We start from the raw sequence: 24573 nt of genomic DNA, 5'->3' as shown, positions 1-24573 counted from the left end.
GCTTTTACTTTTAAGTTTGATACTACCTTTAACATTTTTAAGTTAACTACAGATGCTGGGTCCTCACCTTGTATTTTTCTTTCTTGTTGAATTGTATCTATTCTCTGGCAGTGTCTGCCACTGCATCTCTATTGACTATCTCTTAACCCACTTTGCCATTTCACTTTTAGTTAATTCTGCTTTCATGCCCTCATAATTGCCCTTTTTTAAGTTTAAAATCTAGTCTTGGACCCACTCTTCTCCCCCTCAAGCTGAATGTAAAATTCAATCATATCATGGTTGCTGCTACCTAGGGGCGTCTTTGCTATGAGGTCATTAATTAATCCTATCTCGTTGCATAATACCATGTCTATTATAGCTTGTTCTCTGGTTGCTGCCAGAACATGCTGTTGTAAGAAAATATCCCGAAAACATTTCTATGAATTCCTCATCTAAGCTACCTATGCCCATCTGATTTTTTTCAGTCTGTATGCAGATTAAAATACCACATGATTGTCGCTGTACCTTTCTGACAAGCTGCCAGTATTTCTTCCTTTATACCCTGTCCTATCGTGTGGTTACTGTTAAGGGGCCAGTGCACCCAAGTGACTTCTTTCTTTATCATTTCTCATCCCTACCCAATCCACATCTTCAAGCTGGTTTCCTGGACTTGGGTCATTCCTCTCTATTGTGCCAAACCATCTCTAATTAACAGAGCCACCCCTCCACCTTTTCCTACCTTCCTAAATGTCATGTACCCTTCAATACTCAGGTCCCAGTCAATGTAATATGCAGTCATGTCTCTGTAACGGCTATCAGATCATACTTATTTATTTCTATTTGCATTATCAGTTCACCTGTTTTGTTTCGAATGTTACGTGCATTCAGATACAGAGCCTTAGTTATGTCCTTTTATTATTTTTATTATAGCCTTATCTGCTGTTTTACCTTTAGATTTGTACTCTCATTTCTTGTCACAGTCTGTTTATCATTTCCCCTATTAATACCTTTCTCTCTTGTCTCTTTGATTTACCACACTTCGCCAAATTTAATCTCTTGCCCCCGCACTTTTGTATCTTAAGAAAATTGAGCTGCAGTGTGAATTTGAGTTTAATCCAAAAAAAAGTTGGATGAATCCAGTTTAATTCATGTTTTTTTTAACGTCAGCATAATCACAACTAACTTAGACAAACTGGGTGCTACAGAATTTCATGACATTACTCCTACTGAAGCCTAGTTAACAACTCTTCAGCTACTTTAAACTCTCGGGAGCCGAGCACCGTTTGATTTACAGTCACCCCCTCGGTTGTAAGTGTTAAACTCTGCGCCAAAGGTTGTTGAGCTGGAAGGCGGCTCTGAAGAGGGGGGTCATACTGACTCGAAGCACTAACTCTGTCTCTCTCTCCACAGATGCTGCCCAACCCGCCAAGTCTTTTTTTTTAATACCCTCCCAGCAATTTTTCTGCTTTTGTTTCAGATTTCCAGCGTCCACAGTATTTTGCTTTCACAGTCACCGTCAGGCCGGGTCTGGGTCTGGGTCTGGGTCTGGCTCCGGCCGGGTGCTCAGCCCCGGGGGCTATGCCGGCGATGCCGCTGGAGGCCCCGGCTGACGCCCTGTGGCAGGGCCCGGCCTGGGCGATATAGTCGGAGGCCAGGGCGCGAAGCGTGTCAGGGCCGAAGGTGTTGTTGAAGTGACCGGGCAGCACGGCGCTGACCAGCCCTTGGTCCAGCAGCTGGCGGCAGCTCTCCCGGTAGCGGCTGACGTTGGAGCGGGGCAGCCAGTCGATCAGGGCCGCCCTGTCGTACACGGTGTCCCCGCTGAACAGGAGGCCGCCGGCCGGCCGGCCGCCCAGCTTAATGACATCCCTGTCCTCCAGCACCCAGTCGGGCCGCGTGGCCCTCACCAGTAGCGGGCAGCCGTCCAGCCGGCCTTCGGCCCACCTCTGGCTCGCTCAGCCAGGTCACCGGCTGCAGGTTGTCACCCCGACCTTGACCCGGTGCACGGCCACGCCGCCGGCCGGGAAGTGATGCAGGCCACCCAAGTAGATGTGAGTGGCGATGACCAGCAGGGGCCGGGCGCCCGTGGTCAGACTGGCCCGCTGCAGGTACTCTGGGAGGTCCAGCTGCTGAGGCCCAGGCCTGCGTCTTTCTTCTCTCTCTCTCCCAGTTCCCCGACTCATAGAAACGCTTCCGGATCAGGTAGAGGCCATCGGCCAGGCACTGCCACCAGAACCACTCCCTGTCCCTGTTGCCGGCCATCCTCCATCCGGTGCTTCCCACCCCTCCCGGGTACCCTCCTGGACTGCCCGGGAGTCTCCAATCAGCAACTCAGGAGAAGATTCACAAGGGTGATTCCGGCCCCCATCCCCTCTCTCCTTTCTCTCTCTCTCTTCTCTCGCTCTCTCTTCTCTCTTCTCTCGCTCTCTCTCCTCTCTCTTCTCTCTCCTCTCGCTCTCTCTCTCTCCTCTCTCTCTCTCCTCTCTCTTTCTCTCCTGTCTCTCTCTCCTGTCTCTCTCTCCTCTCTCTCTCTCCTCTCTCTCTCTCCTCTCTCTCTCTCCTCTCTCTCTCTCCTCTCTCTCCTCTCCCACTTCTCTCTCTCTCCTCTTTCTCTCCTCTTTCTCTCCTCTCTCTTCTCTCTCCTCTCGCTCTCTCTCTCTCCTCTCTCTCTCTCCTCTCTCTTTCTCTCCTGTCTCTCTCTCCTGTCTCTCTCTCCTGTCTCTCTCTCCTCTCTCTCTCTCCTCTCTCTCTCTCCTCTCTCTCCTCTCCCACTTCTCTCTCTCTCCTCTTTCTCTCCTCTTTCTCTCCTCTCTCCTGTCTCTCTCTCCTGTCTCTCTCTCCTGTCTCTCTCTCCTGTCTCTCTCTCCTGTCTCTCTCTCCTGTCTCTCTCTCCTGTCTCTCTCTCCTGTCTCTCCTCTCTCTCCCTCCTCTCTCTCCCTCCTCTCTCCCTCCTCTCTCTCTCCTCTCTCTCTCTCCTCTCTCTCTCCTCTCTCTCCCTCCTCTCTCTCCCTCCTCTCTCTCACTCTCTCCTCTCCCTCTCTCTCTCCTCCCTCTCTCTCTCCTCCCTCTCTCTCTCCTCCCTCTCTCTCTCCTCCCTCTCTCTCTCCTCCCTCTCTCTCTCCTCCCTCTCTCCTCCCTCTCTATCTCCTCCCTCTCTCTCTCTCCTCCCTCTCTCTCTCTCTCTCTCCTCTCCTCTCTCTCCTCTCCCTCCTCTCCCTCCTCTCCCTCCTCTCCCTCCTCTCCCTCCTCTCCCTCCTCTCCCTCCTCTCCCTCCTCTCCCTCCTCTCCCTCCTCTCTCTCCTCTTTCTCCTCTTTCTTCTCTCTCTCTCTCCTCTCTCTCCTCTCTGTCTCCTCTCTCCTCTCACCCGTGGATAGTTATTAAAATATATTCAAGATCGGGGACCAAAAAGCAGCTACTTCACAGATGGGAATAATCCAATTGATGAAAAGGCTGGAAATCTACAATTAGATCAGACAGTGTGGGCAACAGTTCTGTCAGGAGAGATATAAACAGGGTTAACGTTTCAGATTGGTGACCTTTCCTGAGTATTTCTGTTTTTATTTTGCGTAAACAAGAATTTGTTTGCTCCCCGAGAATGTGGTAACTGTGCAGAATGGTTATCTTAAGGAACTGATGGCAGAATTGAGGATAGGAGTTGGGCGGTATGGTGCAGGTGAACAGGTTTTTTGGTTTGAAAAGGATACACTTGCCAATTCAGTGACTACTTAACTGTTCATGTGCTGGGATCATAAAAGAATCAATCGGGCAGGTTTGCTTGAGTTTAACAAAGGAAGGGGTTAGCTTTATTATACTGATCTAAGTAAAACTATAAAATACACACCGACTTTCTTTCTCTCACACACATGCACGCACGCACACACACACACAAATTACAGCATGGGAAAGGATAGGTTGGCCAAGTTAAAGTCCATTAAAAAAGCAGAAGAGTATGCTGTCTGTTACGTAGTGATTCCGCTGGCTTCCAACTGAATTTGATGCTTCCGATTTAAAGAAACTTAAGTTGGTTGTTCTTCAGGAGATGGTAGTGCTCTGTTGGTTTTTTAAAAAGAAATCTCTTGTCTGCAACACAGCGTCCTTTCATGGTCACTGTTAATAAACAGGGCTCAAAGTTTGCCCAGGTAAGCTGAAGAAAGGAGGAGGCAGGAGGGACCTCGCTTAAGTCTTCTCCCTAAGCTGCTTGTCCTCCATTTTGCTGAGAAAACATGTGTGTAAAACATACAAATGGTTGGTTTCTAATGTGATTTTCCTTATCCAACTGTCAGAGGATTTAAAAAAAGACATTGTCCATTTATTCCAAAAGTTAGCTCATGCCTGGAAGCTATCTTAGCTAGAGCCCTATTGTCCGAGCGAATAGCCTTAAAGGCCCACCTCCAACAGTTGAATACCTCAGATGATTACCATAGAAGCCTTGATGATGAGACAGGAGATGCGAGTCTCCTTGATGGGTTTTGCAGGCATACCGACTCCACTCCAATGAATTGGAAATGTGGAACATATAGTAATGCAAATTGGGGTGAGCCATCTTGGGTTGTGAGTTCAAGTCATTTTAGTCTCTGTTTTTAAATAGTCTTTTAAAAGTTCAATTCAGATTTCCAGCTGGGATTAAAAATCATTATTTGGCATTAAGCACATCTTCGTGACACTTTATATGCATAGCATTCAAAAACGTTTGCATGTTCTCATCCTTTGCACGCTTATTTTCTTTTGCACAAGAAGGTTTTAACTAATGAGCTTATCTGATTTAATTCTGGGATTTTTCTGCTCAGGGTGGAGATATGAATGAACTGCGACGGCACATCTACGCTGACACTGTGGATTATTATACAGTCAAGAAACTGGTACAGAAAGTATTCCCACCCTGCAAATGCAGTGAAATGCATCAGAAACAGCAGGCCATCGTTAGTGTAAGTCAAGAAAATAAGGTTTTTTCTTTCACTTCAGTCACAAGCTGGCTTTGTATTTCCCGGTGGAATGCCAAGCCAAGTGTAAGTTTCTATGTCCAGTTTAAATACCTGGGGTTTTGGGTGTTTATCAGTTTTTATTTTATTGCCATATTTTGGGGAAAGATTAGAGCCATGAAAGGTCTGACAAATCAGTTTTAAAAATAAAGGTTTTCATTTAGTCATCATTGAACATCATGGAATCAAGCAAGCAACAGAAATGATATGGCTAGTGATCTAGGAACCATCAATTTTCACAATTTATAGAAGCCACATTGATAGGATCAGTGACTATTCCAAAACCAATAAGACCATAAGACATAGGAGCAGAAATTAGGCCATTCGGTCTATTGAGTCTGCTCCGCCATTCAATCATGGCTGATAAGTTTCTCAACCCCATTCTCCCGCCTTCTCCCCGTAACCTTTGATCCCCTTACCAATCAAGAACATATATATCTTGGTCTTAAATTCACTCAATGACCTGGCCTCCACAGCCTTCTGTGGCAATGAATTCCAACGATTCACCACTCTCTGGATAAAGAAACTTCTCCTCATCTCTTCTAAAAAGTCTTCCCTTTACTCTGAGGCTGTGCCCTCGGGTCCTAGTCTCTCCTACTAATGGAAACATCTTGCCCACGTCCATTCTATCCAAGCCTTTCAGTATTCTGTAAGTTTCAATCAGATCCCCCCCCCCATCCTTCTAAACTCCATCGAGTATAGACCCAGAGTCCTCAAACGTTCCTCATATGTTAAGCCTTTCATTCCTGGGATCGTTCTCGTGAACCTCCTCTGGACTCTCTCCAGGGCCAGCAACCTAATGCAACTTAAGCTTGAGTATGACATGTTGCTGAAGTTTTTTTGTTTTGCAGTCACCAGGACAAATGCAAGAATGCCAAATGTCCAAGTTCCAATAAGTTTCCAAAATCACCAAATGTTATTTTTAACAATAAAATATTTTAAATAATGTTTGTGAATGGGCTGCATGCTGCAAAACATTGACTGCTAGACCTGTTGAAAATATTACATCACCAACAGTGTCCTGAAGCACATCTAATTTTGCAGATCACTTGGATTATGTTATACAGTGACTGTACTGAGGCCCTTCAGCGTAATCCTGGTATTACTAATGCAATACGCATGCACCTAGAAACAAGGAGGTATGAAAGGTATCAGTGGGGAAACTTCAGGGCTTCTTTGCCCTCAAATTTGGGAGGAAATATTTCCCGATTTTACCACCCAGATAAACTGATAAAGCATCAGTGAAAATTGATTCACTGATTTCACTGGTTGCTAGGCAGATGGACCAAGAGGTCTGAGCTTCAACCTTTGCTCCTCGTTGAGCAGACCGACCTTGAGGCAAAAGACTGAGTATAATTGTCCCTAGCAGCCCAGGAGAAAGGAAGGGAAAGAAATCCGTGACCTTTGCTGAATAGTATAATCTAATGTAGAACAATGAGTTACACTGCGGAGTTTGTGTTGTGTTCAGTTGAGGACGCTGGGTCTAATAGCTCAGTTTCATTGAAGATAATACAGTAATTCATGTTTTAATTCAATTAAACTTTAATGGGTCCAGTGCTGCTTGCTGTGTTGAACAACATTTTTATTTCCTGTCAGTATATCAAAGGCATAAATCTTTACCCTTACATTTTAGTGATCATGTGAAAAATATCCCCGTGCCTAATGAAAAATAAATCATCACTGCTTAAGCGTAACACCATTTAACAGACCTGGTTTGGGCTGCAGTCCTGTGGGAATTCTGAGAATCAGGGCACTGATATGACTATCCTTAGCTGCAATTTCTACTGCCGCTGCTCCTTGCTGTTCACTGTCACAACTGGTTCAGCGAGGAGCAGAAGTGAAATATCGAAAGAAAGGGACTTGCATTAATTAAACGCCTTTCACAACCCGAGGACAAGCCAAAGCCCTTTATAGCTAATAAAGTACTTGTGAAATGTAGACACTGTTCTGGCATAGGAACCGTGGTAGCTAATTAGCGCATAGCTTAGTGGTATTGTTGCTGGACTAGTATTCCAGGGTAATTCTTTGGGCACCCAGGTTCGAATCCCGCCACGGCAGAGAATGGAGTTTGAATTCAATAAAAACCTGGAATGACCATCAAACCATTGTCAATTGTTGTTTTTTAAAAAAAAACCCATCTGATTCACTAATCTGCTGTCCTGGGATGTCCTCCATGTGACTCCAGATCCACAACAATATGGTTGACTCTTAAATGCTCTAACAAGTCACTCAATTGTAGTAGTCTCAAAAACGGACCACCCGTCGGAAGTTGCAAAGTCTCCTTACTAACATCTGGTGGCTAGTGTCAGAGTAGGGAGAGCTGTCTCTCAGACTAGTCTAGCAACTGCCTGACATAGTCATCCTCACGGAATCATATACCTTACAGATGATGTCCCAGACACCACCATCACCATCCAGCAGAGGTGGCGGCACAGTCGGGAGAGAGTTTCCCTAGGAATCCTCAACATTGACTCCAGACCCCATGTAGTCTCATGGCATCAGGTCAAACATGGGCCAACATGCTGATTGCCACGTACCATCCTCGCTCAGCTGATGAATCAGTGCTCCTCTTGAACACTACTTGGAGGAAGCAGTGAGGGCAGCAAGGGCGCAGAATGTACTCTGGATGGGGGAGTTCAATGTCTATCGCCAAGCACCACTACTGACCGAGCTGGCCGAGTCCTAAAGGACATAGCTGCTAGACTGTGTCTGCGGCAGGTGAAGGGACCAACAAGAGGGAAAAATGTACTTGACCTCATCCTCACCAGCCTGCCTGCCGCAGATGCATCTGTCCATGACAGCATCAGTAGGAGTGATCACCAGTGATGCCCACATCCCATGAATCAATTAAAAGAAAAAGTAGATCTCACGGCCCGATGAGCCTGCTCGGCCACTCAATACAATCATGGCTGATCTTTAATGGGCCTCAATTCAACTTTCCTGCCCACTCCCTATATCGCTTATTTCCTGAGAGACCAAAAATCTCTCTCTTCCAGCCTTAAATGTGTTCATGAATGGCGCAATCCTCTGAGGTGGCGAATTCCAAAGATTCACAACCCTTTGAGTGAAGAAATTTGTCCTCATCTGACTCCCCTTATCCTGAGCCTGTGCCCCTGTGTTTTATATTCCCCGTCCAGCGGAAACCACCTCTCTGTGTCCACCCTATTATCGAGTCCTTTCAGTGTTTTGTAGGTTTCTTCTCCTATTCTTCATTACTCTCATTCTTCTATCATAGGCTTCAGGGAGACGAGCAGCTCCTGGGAAAGAATGTACTAAAGTAGGATACGGTGTGTGTAGGCTGGGGTACTTGGAGTCTAGGAGCAATGAAAAATTCACTGAACCAAAGACCATAATAGAATTGATGAATTAAAAGACTTATTAAAAAAAAAAATAAGCTGCAGAGAGGAGAATTTGGAAGCTTGCGTTGATGGGAGAGTGGCTCTGGCGACTCTCGGATTTATATGATCTGATTTGCTGAAATCGCGCGTTGTTTTAGCCCACCGTTTGGTTTTATACTGCAAACACAGAAGGTGAGATTGCTGATTATTTTCTCCCGATGGCAGTGTGGGGCCATCACGGATGACGAGATGATGGAAATTCCTGACCCATCTGAGGCGCTGCTGACCCCCGAGGAGGACCAACCCCTCAAAGGATCTGGCGGGGGCTCTCCGAGGGTCTGCCACAGGCACGAGAGGGCTGTGCCCATTCAGAAAACGGTAGAAATGTTAGATCTCCGAGAGGAAGGTAAGCAGCAGCGCCAACTATCCTGGGGTTGGACATCTCCCTTAAAACGCATGTTCAGTTGTTTTAGATTGAATGGAGAGAGAAACTGAAATAGAGCTGCTTGTGAACTTTATTTTTCACTGGTGTTCCCATTCATCGATATGGAGCAGACACAAATTCAAACTAATTAGCAAAAGGAGCAAAAGCAATAGGAGAGAACTTTTTCACCCAGTTAAGTGGTTAGGGAATGGAATGCGCTGCCCGAGTGTGCGGGAGGCAGGTTCAGTCGAAGCATTCAAAAGTGAAATTAGACTGTTATCTGAAAAGGAAGAATGTGCGGGGTTACAGGGAGAAGATGGGAGAATGGCACTAAGTGAATGGCTCATTTGAAGAGCCGGCGTAGACATAATGGGCCAAATGGCCATTGCTTGCGCTGTAATCGTTTTGTGAATCTGAGACTCTTTGTACTGCCTGCACTCTTGTAGTGACCAGGTTACAAGAGGAAATGGTGTTTGTGGGATGTTGGCTGTCTACCGCTGATACTAGCACACTGGTGACTCCTGCATACTTCTGTTTAACTTGCAGGAATTGAAACTTTGCTCTGTTATCTGGAGCTGCACCCCCAGCACTGGGTGGAGCTGATGCACCCGACATTTTCAACCTGCCACCTCCAGTGTTACAGTGGACCCATGCAGCTAAGAACCATAGCAAGAAGGTAAATGTTGTTCCCCCATGCAGTTGGGTGATGTTGATTGGAGACAATGGCCTTAGCAGAAAGGCTTTCATTGAGAGTTTAGTGGCGCCCTTTGAAAACGGAACAAAGCAAATCATGACACAACACACAATCCTGGTGCATTGAGAAGTCATCGTGTCAGGTTTGGTAAGCGTGACTGGTTACAGTTGGATTGGTATAAACTTGACCTCAATGCCATGAAAGTGATGATGTTACTTGAAGCAATCACTGATGCACAATAGGATAGAGCAAGTTGTCAGTGTTGATCAAGTTTTACTATGTTTTACTCTAGTTCATGCAGTAACTAACTTGTGTTCTCATGTCAAACTACTTCAACAACAACTGATGTTTTTACTGCCCTTTTAGTGAAGGGAAACATTCCAACCCATACATTACTGACGACTTTGACTTCTTGCTGCACCTGATCTTTTGTGGTCTCTTGCAGTTCCTCTGCATCCCCTCAGCTGACACTTCACCTATACTAAACGGTGAACTCTGTGCCATTCTCAAACTCGCTTCCTTTAGCTGAAGTTGGGGGAACTACTTTTCTGATAACAGGCAATAGTTTCCAGGGTCTCCTCTCCTCTCCACTCAGCCATCATTGTGCCCCTTGACCACCTGCAGCAGATGACACTGACCACCCCACCCCTTTCTCCCCACCTCGCCACAGGGTTGGGGCTGTTTAACTACAAGGGGGCTGGTACCTGCAGCAGCAGCTTCACCCCTGAGGAAACCCTGGGAACCGGAATGTAGCCCAGCAGCTCCGACTGAGAGATCCAGTGGCTGCTTACGAGTCAAAGGGAAAATTTTCAAACGACGTTGTTTCGTGCCAAAAGTCAAAGGCGGTCAAAATCCGGTAATCAGTCTGCCGCGGATTAATTACTACGCCCCTCAGCCTTTTGGGACCAGCTTTTGAAAGGCTTCTGTTGATGATAACAAGGTTGTAGCATGTGGGATTCTTGAGGCAGACACTGTGTAGAGTGAGGAACAGCAGAAGGAATTTTTATCCACCCTCTGTCAATCTTAGTTTAGGCCAGTGATACTGATCCACGCCCCACTCCAAATTCCTGTTCTTATCCCACCCACCTATTTTATGCCCTTTCACTCCCAAGGAATTTCTGCCCAATAACCTTGGGCAGGTCATATTTGTCAAGTAACTGAGCATATTGAAACTTTGAAATCCTAGGAGGCTGAAGGCATTTAATCTCCACCTTTCCTTTGTTTGAAGATGTCCTCCTGTGGCTGTGGCCCTTGCCAAAGAGCGCCTTCGTGGTGTGGATCACACCCACTCCAGCTCAGTAGAGTTCGATGTGGTGGAACTGGCAGATTCAATGGGATGGGAGCTGCTCCCAGTCAAACGAGAACTAAGGCAACTACAGTGGACAATGTCTCAATCCAAGCAAGGTGAGTATCAAGGGAAGCTAGGTTTGGGCTGGCTGAGAATCTCATGTAGAGAATCTGAGATGATCCTGACATTTCCACCTTCTATGTCTTCTATTCAGTCCAGAAAATATCTGCTCAAATTGTCCCTGCCAGCTCCCATTCTGAACTTTTCAATGTTCACAATGTCCCTACACAAAGCACTTCTGTCTGTTTTCCCACCTTTTGACAATATTTTCCATCAGCTCCATTAAGTCCTTTACCGTGGAAACTGGGCAGTATTATTCCATTTGGAATTTCCAACCATGACTCATCAATTACAGGATTTCCCCACCATCACTGTGCCACCTTTCCTGAGCGATGCATGTTTTCTTCATAGTACATTCTTGATTGAAGAGTGAATTTCAGACACACTTGTGCAGAGGGTGGTAGAAGTTTGGAACTGAATTGATGCTGGATTAAGTGCAAATATTAAAACTGAGATTGATGGATTTTTGTTGGCCAAAGTTACTCAGGGATATTAGGTTGCAGATCAACCACAATCTCATTGAATAGTGAAACAGGCTTGAGGGTTTACATGGCCTACTATTCCTATGTTGATTATCTGTGCTTATGGCTCCTTCCTTGTCTTCATTATAGACATAGAGAATTGTGTACCTGTTGGACGATCCCATTCCCAGAAGATCTCCCTGTACTGGTTATTCCACCTCCTCCTCCTCCATGTGCAGTCACTGAAATTTTTTTCACCTGCATCACCATTTGCTCATTTGTTTGGGTTGTACCCTCAAATATTTCTTCAGGAAACCTTTCCTCTCCAGATGTTTTGCTGGATACAGCCAGCTGCCTCTTTACTTGAGCAACACAACTTTCTGGCACTTCATGAAATGTATTCCTAAACACTTTGCAGATTTGGGACAAACCACTTTGTGCTCCATACTTCACTACACCAGGTCCTTATCCTGCTGTTACTAGACCCCAAAGCTCCACACTACTCTAGACTTCATTAATTAGAACACATTTTCACTTACCTGCCTGGCCGAATGATTTCAGGCCTTCTCTGTCTAGGCTAAAGTCGCTTGGTCACCATCTTTGGACATAACCTGACATTATTTGATCCCATGAATATTAACTAATCATTGACTCAGGAATTCACTCGATGTTCTTAGCCATTCCAATTTCACGTTCCAGTTAGTTCATTTCTCAGCTGATCTTCGTTTCAAAGACCCCACACAGATGTGGTTACATCAATGCACTTGTAACACAGCCACCAGCTCCTGTCCTCGCTGAACTTGCTTTCAGCCATACAAAAGTGAAATATTGTGGAAACTGTTGAAAATCCTTAGCAAGTCCATTTCACATGGTGGACCTTTCGTCAGAACTGATGCCCTCCCTTGGCTAAAGCTCACTTTGTCAGGGTCTTGCTCAGTCAACTTAGGCTTCTAGTTGTGTTCACTTTTTGTTATCTTATGTTTGTTCCTTTTGTGATTTGGTAGGATTTGGGGGCACAGGGAAAAGTGGAGTGCTCGTGGAATTCAGTAACTTGTCCTTCCACTTCCGGTCCTATGGCGATCTCGACCACGAGGAACTAGACGCAGTCTGTAAGTTCCTGCACCAACGAGTCCAGGCCCATGAGAAGAGTGCACTGTACCGCCTCAAAGCTTGCTTCAAGTCATTTCACAGGTGGGCATCAAGTGTCCCGAGAAAACAGGGCATGGTCGTCAAGTAGATGAGCATCGTTATGGCACAGGAGGAGGTTAATCGGCCCATTGAGTCCATTCCTGCTCTCTCAACCCTGCAATTCAATCAGTCCCATTTTCCTGCTCTATCTCTGTAGAATTGTAAGTTTTTAAAATTATTATTCACCTATGGGATGTGGGCGTCGCTGACTGGGCCAGCATTTATTACCCATCCCTAGTTGCCCTTCAGAAGGTGGTGGTGGTGAGCTGCCTTCTTGAACCGCTGCAGTCCCTGTGGTGTAGGTACACCCACTGTGCTGTTAGGGAGGGAGTTCCAGGATTTTGACCCAGCAACAGTGAAGGTACGGTGATATATTTCCAAGTCAGAATGGTGAGTGGTTTGGAGGGGAACTTCCAATGTTGGTGACGTTCCCATGTATCTGCTGCCTTTGTCCTTCTAGATGGTAGTGGTCGTGGGTTTGGAAGGTGCTGTTGAAGGGGTCTTGGTAAGTTCCCTCAATTTCCTTTTGAAATCACTCTTCCTGCCTCCATCCGCTCCTCGGCAGAGAGTTCCAGGTCATGACCACTCACCATGCCCTTAAACAAAAATCCTTCCTCACATCCCTCCCCCTCCCCCCATCTCTTTCCCAAAACCTTAAACTTATGTCCCTTAGTCCATGTATGATCAGCTACTGCAAACGGCATTTCCTTATCCACCTTATCTGGACCTGTTATAATCTTGTACCCCTCTGTCAAATCTCCCCTCAGTCTCCTTTGTTTGAGGATAACCCCAGCCCTCCAACCTAACCTTGTAGCTAAAACCCCTGGTCCCTCGAACCATTCTGGCAAATCTCTCAAGGACCCTCACATCCTTCCTAAGGTGACAAATGTCATCTTACAGCAAAGTGAGGTAGTCAAATAAGCTTGTGTTATTCTACATAGTGACAGTTATGCAAATGGATGACGTGCTAAATAAGATCATTAAGCAAGTGGGTGGCAATCTGTACTAAAAGTGAAAACTGAAACATTATGCTGAAGTATGTAATTGGGTAATTAACCTTGCTGCTCCCCAGCTTGCATTCCAATAACTCTATTAAAGTTGGAGTGGATCCTTGAGAGTGTACTCTCAGTTAATGTTTAAAAAGCAAGGCATTTTGTAAACTGGTTTAATTAAGGATTAGTGCTCTGATTGTATCTCTCTCTCTCGTTCTCTCTCTCTGCCTTAGTGTGGCCTTTAAAAACTGCAGCATCTGTGCGGATGAGGTTTCCACGGAGAAGAGCTCATGCTTAAAGCAGTTGCTGAAGGACTATTTTGACCAGAAAGGTGACCAGACTCAAAGCACAGATTACCCAGAACAAGAGGAGGACGACCTGAACAGAGCGAAGGTTTGTGCAGACTCATGGCTTTTGCAGGTTCTGCTTGATATGGAAAAATGAGCTGGGTAAACAGCGCAACAGTGCATTTCTGCCTGGGTTAGGAGCTTTGGTTCGTTCTCTTTGTAACTAAAATGAGTTGGATGGTTATAACCTTGTGGTGAAGGTATTAGCACTGAGCAGCATTTAACATTGCAGGTTCTGACAGACGATTGGTTGGAAATGGGGCTGGGATTTACAGCGGGACACTCAGCAAACAAGAGTTTATTTAAATGACTCATAGACTCAGACATTTCCAGCACCGAAGGAGGCCACTCAGCCCACGCCGGTCAACAAAGACCTGACTACACGAATCCCATTTTCCAGCGCTTGGCCAATAGCCCTGGAGGCTATGGCAACACAAGTGGATATCTAAATACTACCTAAATGTTATGAGGGTTTCTGACTCAACCACCCTTTCAGGCAGTGAATTCCAGACTCCCACCACCCTCTGGGTGAAAAAATTTCTCCTCAATTCCCCTCTTAGCCTTCTACCTCTTACCTTAAATCTATGACCCCTGGTTATTGACCCCTCTACTACTGGAAAAAGTGTCTTCCTATCCACCCTATCTATGCCCCCTATCTATCTCTCTATCCATCTCTCTATCCACCCTATCGATGCCCCTCTATACCCCGTAGTCCCTACGGACTATAGCAATGGAACTCATGACCAGAGTTACAGTCGTCTCCTGATAAAAGCAGGAGAATGCAGTCAGTAGAGGATTGTCACATAATACAAAGCATGTGCATAAAATCGATGCCAGTCACTTACAGTGGTGTGACCCCCAGATGTGATTGACAGGGTAATTGTCCAATCATCCCCACTGTGGCCAAGACTAGTAGCGTGGCCTTTTTTTTAAAAATAAAAACATCTCAAGAGGAAGGGAAGGCATTTGTACAACTTCATCCGATGGTGTCTCTTTGTTCCAGATGAAGGACTGGGAGAGTCAGATCCGAGCTGACGTCTGTCAGTTCTTGTCTCTTCGTCATGATGAAAAATTCTCAGGCAGAGCCATCGCACGAATATTTCATGGTATCGGTAAGGCATTGGAATTAACCTCGTATATTAAACCTTTAAAAAATTGTTTTCCTTGTTTCAGTTCTGAGCCCCAGTGGAATTGGAAGAAATGTGGAATGCCATATATTCTTTCTTGCCCATTTTCCTCCTCTCCCCGTTTCTTCCTGGATAATTTGTATATGTTATGATTGATTATATAGGATTATGTCGTAGACCTGACCACCATCAGCTGCTTCATCAATGACCTTCCTTTCATCATAAAGTCAGAAGTAGGGATGTTCACTGTGTAGTGTTCAGGACCTTTCGTGACTCCTTGGATACTGAAGCAGTCCATATCCAAATGCAGCAAGACCGGGACAATATCCAGGCTTTGGCTGACAAGTGGCAAGTAACATTCGCACCACAAAGTGTCAGGCAACGACCATCTCCAGCGAGAGAATCTAAGCATCTCCCCTTGACATTCAATGGCATTTCCATCACTGAATCCCCTACTATCAACATCTTGGGGGTTACCATTGACCATAAACTGAACTGAACTAGCCATATAAATATGGTGGCTACAAGAGCATGTCAGAGGCTGAGGGTTCTGCAGTAGGTAACTCACCTCCTGACCCCTCAGTGTCTGACCACCAGCTACAAGGCATAAGTCAGGACTGTGATGGAATACTCTCCTCTTGCCTGGATGAGTGCAGCTCCTACAACACTGAAGAAGCTGGACACCGTCCAGGACAAAACAGCCCGTTTGGCACCACATCCACAAACATTCACTCCTTCCACCACTGACCCACAGTGGCAGCAGTGTGTACCATCTACAAGATGCACTGCAACAACTCGCCAAGCCTCCTTTGACAGCACCTTCCAAACCCATGACTGCTACCATCTAGAAGGACAAGGGCAGCAGATAGATGGGAACATCACCACCTGGAAGTTCCCCTCCAAGCCACTCAGCATCCTGACTTGGAAATATATCACCGTTCCTTCACTGTCACTGGGTCAAACTCCTGGAACTCCCTCTCTAACAGCACTGTGGGTGTACCTACACCACACGGACTACAGCGGTTCAAGAAGGCAGCTCACCACCTTCTGAAGGGCAGTTAAGGATGGGCAGTAATCGCTAGCCAGTGATGCTCACATCCCGTGAACAATTATTAAAAAAAGTATGGTTCGACAGGTACCAGTTTACCTCTGGTAGGTCATCCAAGTGAACCTTGGGAGAGTATCAAAAGTGAATGCCCAAGGCCAGATTGAAACTCCCTGAATTGAGAGAGAATCTCTTCCAACCGAGTTATTGAAATAAGGAAGTAAGAAATAGGGGCAGGAGATGACCGTTCAGCCCTACAAACTTGCCCTTCCATTCAATAAGATTGTGGCTGATCCACCTCGATTTCACCTTCCTAAGTTACCCTCATTTCCCATAATTCTCCTTGCACTGAAAGACCTTATGGTCCTTTGGCATTGGATATACTCAGCGACTGAGCACCCAATCGGGTGGAAAATCGCAAAGATTCACAAGCCTCCAAGTGAAGAAATTTCCCCTTTTCGCAGGCCATGACTGAGCAACTCTGTACCCTGAGACTGTGACCCCCCACCCCCACACCGTGTTCTGGAAATGTGATCAGTAATGGGAGGCCTGGCTAATTTAGTTTTCATTGCTATTCCACATTAAAAGTTGATCACAAAGTGGAATTGGAATGGTGGAGCTTTTCTTCCCTGAAGGGAGTTAGTGAAGCAGTTTGGGTTTTCAGTTGCACTCTGGCAGCCTTCATGGTGGTTTTCTGGTGCTGACCCAGAAGTGACTAGATTTAACTCATTCTTTTTCACACTTTGTGATGATGGGGATCTCTGGGTTTTGTTCCATAAGCCTGAGATATAAACACTGCTTGTAGCGCACCTATCCCCTTGGGGCAGAATCTGTTCCTTCAGTACAGATCCAGGATTGACGTGCGTGTGTGTGTGTCTGCACCTACACTCATTTCCATTATTGCCATCTCCCTCACAGTTTGCATAAATGACGTGTGTGTGTGTGTGTGTGTGTGTGTGTGTGTGTTTTTAAAAAAAATATTCATTCATGGGATGTAGGCTTCGCTGGCTAGACCAGCATTTATTGCCCATCCCTAATTGCCCTTGAGAGTCAACCACGTTGCTGTGGGTCTGGCGTCACATGTAGGCCAAACCAGGAAAAGACAGCAAATTTCCTTCCCTAAAGGAGCATGAGTGAACCAGATGGGTTTTTACGACAATCGACAGTGGTTTCGTGGTCATCATTAATCCAGATCTTTATTGAATTCCGATTCCACCATCTGCTGTGGTGGAATTCAAACCTAGGCCCCCAGAGCATTACCCTGGCTCTCTGGATTACCAGCCTAGTGACAATTCCACTACGCCACTGGGGGAGGGGGGGTTGTGTGGGGGAGGGGGGTTGTGAGGGGGAGGGGGGTTGTGAGGGGGAGCTTGATGAGAGTTGCCATCAGATGCTGTATTCTTTAAATTGCGCATTCAGAGCTGAAGTTTGGTCGATTGGTTTCCTTGGTCTTGCCTGACGATAGGCTGTTAACTAATTTCTGTTAATAGAATAACACTTTCCTGACCTTCTCCCCACCCAGAGAGCCCGTGTTATCCCGCTCAGGTTTATGGGCGGGATCGAAGATTCTGGCGGAAATATCTCCGATTCGACTTCAATGAGATAATGCGGCTGGTGACAGAGGAAATTATCAGGATGAAGTAGTGAGTTCTGGCAGCAGAATGAGGGTGGAATGTGTGTCACCTGACACTAGTGATACCATCCGTGCTGTGGTTGCCTCTGAATACGCCACAAACGCTGTCGACCTGAAATGAGGGTGAATTCTCAACACCTTTAATTAAGGCAGCAATCTTCTTGTGTTGCGTTGGTCCGACATGGTTTCAGTATTATGGGCTCACCTCTTCACCTGTGACCCTCTGCAATGTGCGATTGCCCCAGGTACCGTTCAGGGCTTCCATAGGCGTGGGTCAATTGACTCAACTGGATTTCGGGGCTGTTCTGTTTTCATCTTGCCTTTTTGTTTCGAGTTGGAAGACACGAGAATGTTACCTGGAAGCAGGGATATCCCAACTTCTGTGTAGCAAGAGAAAGGATCCTCTTGAAGTAGAACTTGTGGATAAAAACTTGATCCCTGTATCCACTGGGCAAATCCTGCCCACAGTGATAGGACCAAAATCAAGAGCTCACAGGTGAGGCACCTGAACCTAGTCACATTGGTGCAGGGACGTAGAGGGACGCTAAAGCGAGGGATCGTGGTCCTAGACAAACAATAATAATAAAGCTCTTGTGAGCTGCTTTGGTAGCTGTTTCTTATCACTAGCTTGTACTGCTCAGGAGCCACTAAGCAAATCTAGTCCAGTAAAAACAAAATACTGGATCATCATCTGTGAAGGAAGGTAGCTAAATCACCGGGGCTGGACATTGTCGGGAATGACGTGCTCCTGAAATATTAATGGTCATCCTGTGTTGATAAATGTTTTGAATTTTTATTTCAAGTTTTCAACTTGTGTATTTCCATCCTTTTTTATAAATCTGTGACCGCTTTTTTTTTAAAAGAAGTATTTAAAATAAGTCTTTAAATCAGGGTTGCTAAGTGAGGACCTGTTGTCATTTTTAATGCTGCGTTCGTTTGAATAATATTTGAGGGTAAATTAACAATGGTCATCGAAAACAGTGATTTAGCAATCACGCCTTCTAATTGTGGTTAGTAATCCTGTTAATGCCTCCAAAACAGCCTTCACTGCTTGTGTGGCTCCGCAGAGGTTACGTGCTGGACTGTTTATTGAACAAGGCCTCCTGTATCAGTTCCAGAAGTGCCACACTGTTCACAGCTCATTATTTTACACTGGGCCCACACACTGACTTGCATCACATACATATTTGTATTAAATTAGAAATTACTTTCAAACTCTGTCAACTCCTTGAAGTAATTGTTTTGCACTTTTTTTTATATAGTTTTTAATTACAAATAAAATTTTCTTCAAGAAAGATGGACCACAGTCCCTCCACATTTTGTATCCTTTTATTTTTTTTTCTGGCGCGACCTCGGTATTGTCGCTGTCAGAGTAACATTCAAAACGGGAGGGGGAAAGCAATGCAGCAAACAACCATGCAACACCAAATTTTTTTTTTTTGACTCGCTAGGACACGTTGTTCTACCATTTCGAGCTACTCTAGGAACCGTCTCGAACAGACTACGGTCCTACCAATGTCTGGCTCAGCCACTGTATCACTGAAAACTCGGAGGACCTGTGTGAGAAGGGGGTAGGATGTGGAGTTGGCCGTCCGTTTGTGCTGCAACTGATTTTGTTGAGGCTGATGCCGTTTGTAATGTTATTACCATTTCTTCAACTGAGTGCTAAATTGGCAAAGGTTTGAAAGAAAAAAGCTTGCATTTAGACGGCGACTATCATGGCAGCCTCCGCGCATCCCAAAAGATGCTTTGCAGCCGTATTAAGTGCTTCTAAAATGCAGTCCCTGTTGTATTATAGGAAATTTGGCATCCACTTTGTGCACAGCAAGCTCCCACAAAAAAGCAGAGAGATAATGACCAGATGATCCGCTTTAGTGATGTTGGTTGAGGGGGAAAGTGTTGGCCACGAGAACTCCCCCTGCTGCTCTTTGAATAGTCTCTTGGGATCTTTTACATTTGGCAGCACAGACACAGCCTCGGTTTTGTAAAGCGGGCTTGGTGTGTGCCCCACTCCTGGTCTCATTTCCTGTTCTTAACGTCTCATCCAAAAGACAGCACCTCCCTCCCACAGTGCAGTACTGAGGAAGCTCTGCACTGGGAGTGTTGGCCTGAATTTGTGTGTACTCTCAAGTCTCTGGAGTGGGACTTAGACCCACAACTTTATGGCTGCGATTTGTGACCATTACTATCTGTATGGTCAAAATATCAAACCCCCCCCCCCCGACCCCCAACAATGAGCCATTTGGAGGTCCTCTCGCAGAACTTGCAACCCTGTAATTTCAAAGTACAGTTCTCAATTTTGAGATGATTTCATCAAAATATATACTCCAATCTTTGCGAGTTCAATTGTTTTTGGCACCATTCACCAATAACTTTTTGAGCAAGCTTGATTTTAATTACCACGCCATTTGGTGGCTGTGCCTTCAGTTACCTAGGTTTTCTGTAATTCCCTCCCCCAAACCCCCCTCCCTTTATTCTCCTTTGAGTGTTCCTTGAAACCTAGATCTTTAACCAAGTTTTTGTTAATATTCCCTAATATCTCCTGACCTGGTTCGATGTCCAGTTTTGTTTGTAATGCTCCTGTGAAGCACCTTGGGACGTTTTTATTATGTTAAAGTTGCTATCCAAATATAATTTGTAAGCAGAAGCTATCAAAGACGACCGCTATCGGGAATATGTAACCGGTGGCAGAGTTTTGGGGGTGACCTGCCATCAATTGGCAAAAGAGGCAGAAGTGACGGGAGGAAAAAAAAACGTTTTCAGGCAGCGAGTGGGTAAGGGTTTGGAATGTCCTGCTTAAAAGTGTGGGGGAGGCAGGTTCAATCGAATCACTCAAAAGGGAATTAGACTGCTATCTGAAAAGGAAGAACGTGCAGGGTTATGGACGGAGGTGGGAGATGGCACAAAGCGAATTGCTCGTTCAGAAAGACGAGGCAGACACGATGGGCTGAATGGCCTCCTGTGCTATAACAATTCTGTGATTCTGAGAACGTGATGCAATTTCCTGTTTTGTTTGCAGCATTTTTGTTTTTTGCTTCTGAAGCCGGGTATAGTTAACATCTTTACCTTGTGTAAATTTTTGCTCATCATGTTGAGGGGGGAAAAAATATTTTCCCAGTTCAGCACCCAGACACTCGGATCAGGAACTGCTTTACCAGCTCGGACACCACCTTCCAATCCCTATCCCAAAGATTCTGAATTACATGGGACATGTGAGCTGAGTTTGTATCATCACTAGGGAAGTGCAGTTGCTTCTTCCTGCATTTTCAATGACATAACAGTTGGTCTACATGACGAGTAATGAAAGAATTTGCATTGATTATAGTGCCTTTCACATCCTCTTGTCACTTTCAAGTGTTTTATCAGCGGTAATGTAAGTAAACACGGCAGTCATTCTACACACAGCAAAATCATTAGCAATAGGTAACTGGTCAGTCAATCTGATTGAGGATGTTGGTTGAGGGATCACTATTGACCAGGACGCACAAGTCTACTTTCTCTTCAAACTGCGGCACCTCTTAAATCTATCGTACCTCAGCCAGTGGCAGACAAGGACCCTGATTATAAACATTTTATGTGAAATACAGCAATACAGACCCTTAGGAACGTCAGCCTTCATTACAAGCCAGGAGCCTCCAGCGGGGCTGGAATCTACTACCTCCTTTCAACAACGTGTGCAGTACATGATCGCTTCTCCCCAGTGTGGGCTTGTTGGCATTAAACCCTCCACGCCATCACTGCAATCTTTTAATATTTCATAAGTGTGCTACCACTGAGCAGCAGCCGGGCATATGTATGTCTGTTTTCTTGATTTAAGCTGAGTTCTATGAAATAATAAAACATTGCAGTGATGGTGTGGGGGGGTTTTATGCTAACAAATCCACATCGGGGAGAAGCGATGGCTTCCAGCGCTCATTGTTAAAGGGCCCAATGTTTTCTTGATGGTTTTTTTTTAAATAATGATTCAAATGTTTAAAGCAACTCTTGCAGTCTATTAGCAAAAACCTAGGTGCTACTCCCCTCCCATGATCTATGATTTCAAAGCGAGGGACCAATGTCTTCAAAAGTATCTTCAACAGGCACCAACATCTTCAGCAGGGTCTCCATGACTCTTGCAGTTGAAGCTAGTGTTTCAGGGCAAGCAACCGAATGGCAGCTCTTAACCAGTCGTGAAGCCATCTTGGGTTCCCTAGGAGTGATGATAAGACAATGAAAGTTTATTTTAAAATGAATAAATAATTCAGCACCTGTCCCTGTTTTGATCTAGATATATATAATATGTAAACATTCTGGTAGCATTACTTCTTTTGCCTGTTTCGGTATCAAGGAGTTTAAAAAAATTTTGCATAGGATACACGATTGCTGTCCACAAACTTTGCTCCAGATTGTCATAATATTTTACATGCTTTTATCAGCAATTCCTATTCCAATTTTTCCATGTCAACAATCATGTTTCAGTTGCAGACTTCAGCCACTAGGTGGCAGCGTGGAGTGACGTTCTGAAATCTCCCAATTCTTGCCATCTTGAATTTTAAAAACAAGTTTTCTATTCATCAACTCGCCGGCCTTTCCCAAACTACCAAACCCCAGGATTGAATCAGGCCTGCCGAACCTTGCGAAACTTTACTTAGTCCTAAGTGCCATTCAATCCTGGTATGTGTTGCCTATTGCCTGGTTGTTTATCCTTGGATTTTTTTTTTTAAACAAAGAGCAGTATAAATGTAACAGGGAGCCGAATTATCAACACCCCGGCTAAAAAGTCGGGAAGAAGGAGCCTGCCCATAATCCCAATGACTGCCCCACAACAACTTAGCACTGGAAGTGGTGTTAATTGCTTTCAGGCAAGACTTCACCCCTTTCTCGGGAGGAAGTCCGACCTTGGGTTGGCTGGCTACTCTCTAATCCCAGCTGGGAGCAGTGGCTGGGACTACAGGCAGAGTCCAATGATGAAGAGCCCAGACTTGGCAAGTCAGTCTGGGGTCTCGGTGAGAGGGGGGTGGGGTGGGCGGGCGGCCAGGACCAGGCTCAAGAGGTGGGGTGGGGGGACAAGTTGGGCTGGGAGTGAGCTTGGGAGGTGGTGGGGGTGGGGGGTCTTCTGGTCCCCCTCTTTCTCTCCCCCCCCCCCCACCCCCCGGCAAAAGGAGCTCTTGCCTTGCACCAGACCATGTAGCTAAAGCTTCTGGTCTACCTGTATGCCACGGGTAAAATACCAGCGATGGTGGGATGAGGCCCTTAAGTGGCCATTATTATCTACGATATGGTAAAGAGTCTGGTGCTCAGGATAAATATTCTCGTCAGGGTGCTTGTCAGAATTTCAGTGTGTTTACATAACCTCATTCCAGTCTCAAAAGTCACAAATTTTTTTGCCACATTCTGTTCAACCAATTTTATTATCCCATTCCACATTTCAACACCCCCCCCCCCCACCCACCATGCCTCATTTTGTGACCTCAGTTACTAAACCTTTTAATCTGGCCCCTCATGGGAACATTTCTGAAATGCCTGTGAGGTCTTGGGAGGAAAGGAAATCAATTATTGGCTCTGTGCTGAGTGACGTTCTATGTAATTCAGCCCGGGGAATTTTCATGGATTGGGTCTCTTGGAATCACTCAACGTCGCTTAGGATTTTGTTTATTTTTGCTAGTGGCGTCTGTCACATAAACAACGCCAGACTCCCAGCTACACATCACGTGAACTGCTGCAGGACACTGTCAACTCCAACTGGCCCTAGTAAAAGATCAATTGCTGCAAGAAAAAGCCTGTCTGAAAGCCTAGCTCAAAAGGAAAGTGCTGGGAATTTGAAATAGAATCAGAAAGTGTTGGAAATACTCAGCGGGTTTCAGTTTGATGATCTTTCATTAGAACTGTTTGTCAACAGTTGAACAATAAATACTTGTATTTTAAAAAGCACCTTTACTGTAACAAGATGGTTTGCAGCTGTGTTATAAAACAAAAATTTGACAGTCACATGACATTTGGGCATGTGCCAAAAGCTTGGTCAAAGAGATAGGTTTTGGGGATGAAAGCTTATCGACCTGAAATGTTAACTCTCTAGCTGTTTCCACAAATGCTGCCTGACATGCTGAGTATTTCCCACATATTCTGTTACATTAAAAAGCCTGCTGGCCCTCACTTCTGCCAGGGCTTCAGACCTTTGGTCAGGCCAGCAGAGCTCCGTCCCTTCTGTGTCTATTGGTGGTGTCCTTGATTGAAGGTGCACTGCAGTAACTCACTAAGGCTCCTTCAACAGCACCTTCCAAAACCACAACCTTTACAGACTGATGGGAAATCACCGGCTGCTAGTTCCCCTCCAAGTCACTCACCATCCTGACCTGGAAATGTATCATGAACTGCAGCGGTTCAGGAAGGCAGCTCACCTTCTCAAGGGCAGTTAGAGATGGGCACTAAATGCTGGCCCAGCCGGTGATGCACGCACCCTGTGAAAGATTTGTGAACTCTGGGGAGGGAGGAGTAAAGGCCAGAGAAACCAGGTTCCAGCAAATGCCTCTCTATGACTGTGCAAGTTTGTACAATAAATACACCAGAATTTCTAACCCTCTTTTCTATCTTAAAATACGCTCATAAATATTACACCGAATAATATCCAGTTGAGAGTTTTATCCCACTTAGTGTGAAATGTCGTTTTGCACGTGGGGAATCTAAGATCTCCTTTCGCTTCTTTGCCGATCGATCCAGCTGCATTACCTTTGACCGCAGCTTGTTCACTTGAGTTTCTGCTGCCTCCGCTCGCTCCTCTGCACTTTGCAGCTCGTACTGCATTTTCCGCAACTTTGAGAGATTGATGTTGGCCTGCTCCTCCTGCAGTCAGGAAAACACAACAGCTCATTGCAGTGATCTATTCATGTTTCTCGGCTGTCCAGCCGATTGCAGACCCTTGATAAACCTTACCAGACCCTTGCCTGACACTCTCATAGGCTATTCCGCACTGAATATATCTTG

The 24573-nt window shown here is 45.5% G+C and overlaps 2 protein-coding genes across 7 annotated transcripts in view; one reads left to right on the top strand and one right to left on the bottom strand.

The window, feature by feature from the left end:
• Positions 1-24573, top strand: part of recql4 (RecQ helicase-like 4) — a 97267-nt gene that overhangs the window by 46563 nt on the left and 26131 nt on the right. For 4 of the 6 annotated variants that reach the window (XM_041184459.1, XM_041184456.1, XM_041184461.1 and 1 more), the window contains 8 exons: positions 4765-4902; positions 8520-8700; positions 9265-9394; positions 10641-10816; positions 12286-12472; positions 13695-13854; positions 14812-14920; positions 17503-18912. In XM_041184459.1, coding sequence (XP_041040393.1) covers positions 4765-4902; positions 8520-8700; positions 9265-9394; positions 10641-10816; positions 12286-12472; positions 13695-13854; positions 14812-14920; positions 17503-17624 — 1203 coding nt within the window. In that variant the 3' untranslated portion in view covers positions 17625-18912. Of the gene's footprint in view, positions 1-4764; positions 4903-8519; positions 8701-9264; positions 9395-10640; positions 10817-12285; positions 12473-13694; positions 13855-14811; positions 14921-17502; positions 18913-19064; positions 19172-24573 lie in introns of those variants that run through there. The other 2 variants (XM_041184457.1, XM_041184460.1) reach the window with 2 other exon arrangements.
• LOC121276250 (myosin-7B-like) overlaps positions 21755-24573 on the bottom strand; it is a 212810-nt gene continuing 209991 nt past the window's right edge. The window contains exons 40-41 of the mRNA XM_041184454.1: positions 24319-24432; positions 21755-21802 (exon numbers count right to left, since the gene is read on the bottom strand). Of these exons, the coding sequence (XP_041040388.1) occupies positions 21773-21802; positions 24319-24432 (144 nt within the window). The 3' untranslated portion in view covers positions 21755-21772. The remainder of the gene's footprint in view (positions 21803-24318; positions 24433-24573) is intronic.

The sequence above is a fragment of the Carcharodon carcharias genome, chromosome 3 (assembly GCF_017639515.1).
Source record: "Carcharodon carcharias isolate sCarCar2 chromosome 3, sCarCar2.pri, whole genome shotgun sequence".
Classification (NCBI taxonomy): domain Eukaryota; kingdom Metazoa; phylum Chordata; class Chondrichthyes; order Lamniformes; family Lamnidae; genus Carcharodon; species Carcharodon carcharias.
The sequence above is the reverse complement of the archived record's forward strand: the minus strand, read 5'-3'. Positions and strand labels throughout refer to the sequence as shown.